The sequence below is a fragment of the Galeopterus variegatus genome, unplaced genomic scaffold (genome assembly GCF_000696425.1).
Source record: "Galeopterus variegatus unplaced genomic scaffold, G_variegatus-3.0.2 Scaffold753, whole genome shotgun sequence".
NCBI classification, from domain to species: Eukaryota; Metazoa; Chordata; class Mammalia; order Dermoptera; family Cynocephalidae; genus Galeopterus; species Galeopterus variegatus.
In genome coordinates, this window is record NW_007726864.1 from 190,108 (window position 1) to 196,237 (window position 6,130).

Consider the following 6,130-nt stretch of genomic DNA (forward strand, 5'->3'; position numbering starts at 1 on the left):
TGGGTCTCCATCAGCATTTTTATTTTATTTTTTTAGTGAAGTAGAACACAATAGAACGGACTAGAAAATATCAGAATGCACTGCACACTGCAAGCATAAATACTGTTTTGTGAAGCTTTTGTTTTAGTTAAATATGTGTATGTATCTGTGGGTGTGTCATGATTAAATTAAATATATTTCTTACAGTGGTTGCCCTGAGGAGATAAAGCTTAGGACTAGGGACACAACCATGCAGAAAGGGCAGGAAGACAAGACACTAAGGGTTGAGATGACAAGTTTTAATGCCACAGCCAACACCTGCAATCACACTTGGCTCCTTCAGAGAACGAGACTTTGGGACTAGACTTTGTAGGGTCAGGGCACACATAGAAGCCCGTGAGCGATGGGAGCAACATTCCTGCTTCTAGTGAGCGGGGTAAGGTATGTACGTCTCATGATCACAGTACTTTATTCTTAAGTAAAACCCTTAATTTGCTCTGGCCTCCAAAAGGCTCTAATCCCAGGCCCCCAATTATTTTCAAGGGATGTTCTCTTCAACTGAGGCCAGTTTAAACCAAGGCCACCTCAGTAAGTCCTTTTAGTCCTTCAGTAAGTCTCTATCCATGATATGTACATCTAGGTTTGTGCAGGTAGGGAACACGCATGACAGAGAACCGCTTTGGTGGATTTAAACCAAGGCCACCTCACCAGAGCAGCCTTTTAGTCCTTCAGTAAGTCTCTATCCGTGATATGTACATCTAGGTTTGTGCAGGTAGGGAACACGCATGACAGAGAACCGCTTTGGTGGTGCTGGACAGGATGGTGTTTCTTCACTGGATTTTGGTGACTGCTTCATGGATGGAGTTGGCCACATAATCTAGATTTTTGGTGGTTAAGCCACACATGTTGATCCGGCCACTTGGCAGCAGGTAGATGTGCTTTTCATTGATCAGATATTCAACCTGCTTGGCTGTTGAAAACCAAAAGAAGACACAATCAGAGTAGTAAGGATCCTTTATGCAGTGGACGTCCAGCAATTATATGACAATTACAGTGTTTTTTCTTTCCCCTTATCATAAAGAAGTAAAACAAAAGGAGCTATTTTGTCCAACTGACAAACAGAAAAATACGCTCACCAGAATCTGGAAAACACCCTTATTAGTTAACTTTCTAATCCGCAGAAAGTTCCATATGGCTACTTCTGATGGGAATTTTAATCTGGGACTACCTTCCAACTGCACATTAACCAGGACTCCCCTATCAACTAAAAACCACCATCAGACTTAAGAACATTCAACTGATATGAAAAAGTGGTTATAAAAGGCTTCCTTTAGCAATTACCTAACCTGTGTTAGCTTACCCCTGAACTCCTGGCAGCAACCTCCCTTTGACATTTCATTTTAGCAGTACATTGGACAAGGCCTGATGCACGAGCTACTTGATAAATTCTGTATGAATGAACCAGCAGGCTGCAAAACCACACAGACCTCTTTCACCTAGCGCCATCACACCTTTGTCCATTTCTCAGCTGTCTCTCTCAGATGCAGGAGGGTTTTCCCATGTTTGCAGAAATGCATCACAGAGAAGACAAGAACGGACTGCCTGTACTTCATTTCTGCTACAATCCCTAGAGTGGTTTATTTTTTTGGAAATCTATGATAAAATTTTAGCTGATTTTTGCCTAAGTAATTAGAACCCTTAAGACACCACCAATCTGAGGGAATAGGATAATAATAATAAAATCATAATAATCAGAGGAACAAACACTATGTGCCAAGCAGTGTTCTAAGCACTTTATTTTAGTCCAGTTAATCATGATGATAACCTTATCATCTTCGTTTTACAGATAGGGCAAAGAGAAGTCAAATGGCCTTCCCAAGGTCACACAGCTGGTCAGTGGTGGCTGTGGGATTTTAAGGCGGGCAGTGTGGCTCCCAGGTCTGGGCTGCTCACCAGTGCAGTGTTCAACACTGCACTGCCTCTCAATGGAAGTGGAAAACCTGGACTCTGGACTCTGTGCTGCCCACATGCCCTTCTAAACAAACGATCACACAAAGCTAGCGTCAGAAGTGACCTTGCTTGGCTTTCACAGTGTGAACCGCAGCCCTTCAACACTGCACTGCCTCTCAATGGAAGTGGAAAACCTGGACTCTGGACTCTGTGCTGCCCACATGCCCTTCTAAACAAATGATCACACAAAGCTAGCGTCAGAAGTGACCTTGCTTGGCTTTCACAGTGTGAACCGCAGCCCACATAGCCACAGGCACATCACTGTTTGTAAAAACCTGTGCCCCGGGGGCAGTTGTTATGGTTACAGGGCTCCCACCGTGGTGTTTTTGCTTTTGTTTTTTCAAATAAAAATGAGACTTCTCTACTTTTTGGGAGTAAGTTAGTGTCACAGTTTGAGAAGCTAGTAAAAGTTATGAACTCTTTCCCTAGAAAAAGGCTGATATATACTCACATACATTTTTGAATAGAATTTTAGGGGCTTCACAAATCTCTTAAAGTATATCCCTGGATTCCAGGTTAAAAGCCCCTGTTCTGATAGATAAAAGGTAAAAAGGAAGGTGTGTGACATGAGAATTACAGAAACTAGGTGGTGGGTATATGGGGGTTCACTGTATAATTCCTCCAAATTTTCTGTATGTTTAAAACTTTTCCTAATAAAATGTTGGGAGAAAAAAAAAATCCACTTTTTAAAAAGAGTAAATGATGTCAAGTGCTAAAAATATAACTTTAGTGTTATAAGCACAGGTCTATTCTCATCATTTTTCAATTCATAATAAAACTAATTTCCTACCCAGGATAGTGGGAGGATATGGATATTTTATGGGGAGATATCCCTATTTTGTGAGGTTTTAGAATAATACCATGAAAAACCATTTCCATTTACCTCATACTCATATAATTGTGTAAGGATAATTTTACTTATTCAATTGAACTAATTCTCCATTTCACAGACATGAGGACACCTACAGCTAACTCAGCTTATTCCTTTACTTTCTTGGGCAGCCTCACACTACCCCAAAGTATTCTGAGGTGTCTGCAATACAATCTCTGTCACCTGTCTTATTTACATTTATTTCCTTTAGCTTTTTCTGAGCCAATTTCAAACTGGCACCCTGGTGGCCCTAGTTATAGTACCTCCCAGTGCCCCTGACATTCCACCTACTCTAGCCGTCCACCCCTCTCTAGAGCCACTCGGAAGCGAAGGTGAGTGGCCACATCTGTACCATGTGACTTGGTACAGTACGTGCTTGGGAGTTACTTATTAAATAAATGAATCTTCCACCATCAGAAGGAACCGCTAATCACAGATATGCCCAATTGACAGCTGATCAAGATTGTGCATGACTGCCCACTACATTTTCGATCAACTTTTAATTGCACCTACCAATCTAAATTTTTATTTATGAAACAGAGATATGACTTGTAACCTCTTTTTGAGGGCAATACCTGGAGACTAGGAAAGACCTGTTAAGAAATTAGGTCCCTGAATAATTACATACAATATTTACCCTTAGGATTAAGGTAAAACCAATAGGTCCCTGAACATTTATGAGAAATCTTTCATAAGTCAAGGCTCCAAGTCACAAATTTTCTTACTTCCCAGCTGGCTCTGAGCCACTTCCAGCCCAGAAGAATGAAAATGGCTTGGTTATGGGCCAGCAGGGCAGACCATGACAATGCTCTTCTGAGACCCAAGGGGTTCAGGAGATGGTGGGACACACTGAGAAAACCTAACTTGTCCTGGTCCAAAGTCATGGCTGACCCATTAGGCAACAGCCAACGGAGGTGAGCTCAAGACCAGTGACTGAGAGGGGTGTTGTGTGTCGATGTGGGCGCACATGCTTGAGGCAGCGGGGGCTACTTACAGTTCAACCCGGTGTAGCTGAACATGCCAATTTGCTCAGTGATGTGAGTCCAGGTCCCAGGGGTCTTAAGGGCTTCTAATCGTGCCCTGAGTTCAGATCTCATGGTCAGAATCCGGTCAGCCATTGTCTTCACATTACCTGTCCTGAATCGTGGACAGTGATACAAATATCAAGGCAGACAGGAAAGATAATAAACAAAAAAAATGTAGGTTTAAGAACTGTAATTTAAACTATAAGCTGAAAATGGGATCAAAACCTGCCTATTTTGGTATGTGGATACCTGGATGGGTGGATAAGTAGACCAGAGAGAGAGACTTAGCAGGCAGAAGGAAAGGAATGTATTTACAAATGTAGTCTAGTGCTAGTCTTGGGTATACCAGCTGTAATACCACTAATGTTTCAGCTCAGGCTTCACTGAGGTGCTGATGTAGACAGGATAATATATTTTACCAGGCCTAATTAAATAGAGATTGCAGATTTGGCTACTACATAAAAATTACTCTGTTCTAAAATAAGATAAAATGTATGTAAATTAGAGATAAGAATGAAGAGCTCCAAAATTGTCATCCCGCCTTGAAGTTTGATATTCTATCCTATCAGAAATTCTTTCTGTGTTTTTCAGCTTTAAGGGGAGGAAGACTGGGTGGAGGGGGATGGGAAAACTACCATTCTTTGAGTGCCCCCTCCTCTGTTCCAGATGTGGTGTTACACACGTGAGAGGCTGGTATCAGCCCTATTTTAGTGAAATATCTGAGATTCAAGGAGGTTAAAGTAACTTTCTCTTGCCTCTGCCAAGCTAAAAGGAAGAGACACAGTTAAACGTAACAGGGCAATTAACTGTCTGCGTCCCACCCCTCACCCGTAAGGCTCTGAGCCTCTTACCACTCCTTAAAGAGCTCAGGGTTAGAGAGGGTAGTGGACACGATGCGTGCTCCCTGCGCGGGCGGGTTGGACCAAATCACTCGCACAATCTTCTCCATCTGGGAAAGGACCCGCAGGATGGCATCAGGTTCTTTTCCAACCACAGTCAGATTCCCCACTCGCTCGTCTAAAGAGAGGACGAGAGTCAGCCTCGGTGGCCCCATGCGGGCAGGGGGAGGGGCAGCGGGGCTGTGGCGCGGGGGCGCACTCACTGTAGAGCCCGAAGTTCTTGGAGAAGGACTGGGCACAGAAGAGCTCGAAGCCTTCAGACACGAAATGACGCACGGCCCAGGCGTCCTTCTCTAGGTCTCCAGATGCGAAGCCCTGATAGGCTGAGTCGAAGAAGGGGAACAGAAACCGGCGCTGCAAGGAAGGAAAGCCAGTCAGGGCAGGAATCCTTCCGGAACCAACCTCAGACACCAGCCTTCATTCCCCAACTGGTGCCTGGGAGGGATTTCTAGCACCGTCCATTTCTCCTATTTCTGGGCTATATGCACCCAACCACCACTTCACGGCCGTTTCTCTGTTCAGCTAAATAGCAACCAACAAATATAACAATTTAAGTAAACCTTACTTTTTAAAAATATATTGTCCTAGGGTGTCACGATGCAGCTTTGGCAACAGGGTTTATTTCTGAGGCTTGGAGGTACTCTCCTACGTTGGTGGGTTCTTCTCCATGAATTCCTGGTGTGATAAGCTTAGTCAAGTGTAGGCTTGGCATCCCCAGGGCCTCTTCACAACCTTGCACTAGTCTACTGGGTACTTGAGAGCAAGTGGACAGAGCAGACTCTATTCTTACCACTCTAATTTCCTTAAAGAGCTCCCTGCAGTGAGCCTGCTCCTACTATTGGGCTCTCTCTGGGCGATGCCACGTCCCTGCCCTGAACTGTCCCGGCCAGAGATTGAGGTGCATCTTGACTCCTACCTCTGCAGCTCATCGCCCACATCCTATCACACCTCAAGTCCTATTGGTCCTATCTCCTAAGTGCTCCAGAATCTTTCCACATCTCACTTCCCTCACCACCACCTACTTCATGCAGGTCACCATCACCTCCCACCTGGATTATGGCAATAGTCTCCTAACTGCTCCCCCAGCCAGCAGGCAATCTTGTCTCCCTCTGATCCATTCCCTGCTGCGTAGTAAGGGTGACCTTAAGACAATGCACATCCCATCATGTCACTCCCTAACATCAAAGATTCCAGTGGTTCCCCACTGTCCTGAGAGTAAAGTCCAATGTCTCAGCACAGGCCCTGGCCCCTGTTTATTCTCTAGCCTCATCACTCACGCTCCCCCAACTCCCTTGGAATTCTAGGCCATATCTTTGAGGGTGGGGACCATGTCTGCTTTGTTCACT

The 6,130-nt window shown here is 44.5% G+C and overlaps 1 protein-coding gene across 1 annotated transcript in view; it reads right to left on the reverse strand.

Moving 5' to 3' along the window:
• The window catches only part of GOT1 (glutamic-oxaloacetic transaminase 1, soluble), a 23,774-nt gene continuing 17,644 nt past the window's right edge, over window positions 1–6,130 (reverse strand). Inside the window, exons 6-10 of the mRNA XM_008572113.1 lie at window positions 4,988–5,138; window positions 4,737–4,902; window positions 3,855–3,997; window positions 683–949; window positions 1–563 (exon numbers count right to left, since the gene is read on the reverse strand). Coding sequence (XP_008570335.1) covers window positions 810–949; window positions 3,855–3,997; window positions 4,737–4,902; window positions 4,988–5,138 — 600 coding nt within the window. The 3' untranslated portion in view covers window positions 1–563; window positions 683–809. The remainder of the gene's footprint in view (window positions 564–682; window positions 950–3,854; window positions 3,998–4,736; window positions 4,903–4,987; window positions 5,139–6,130) is intronic.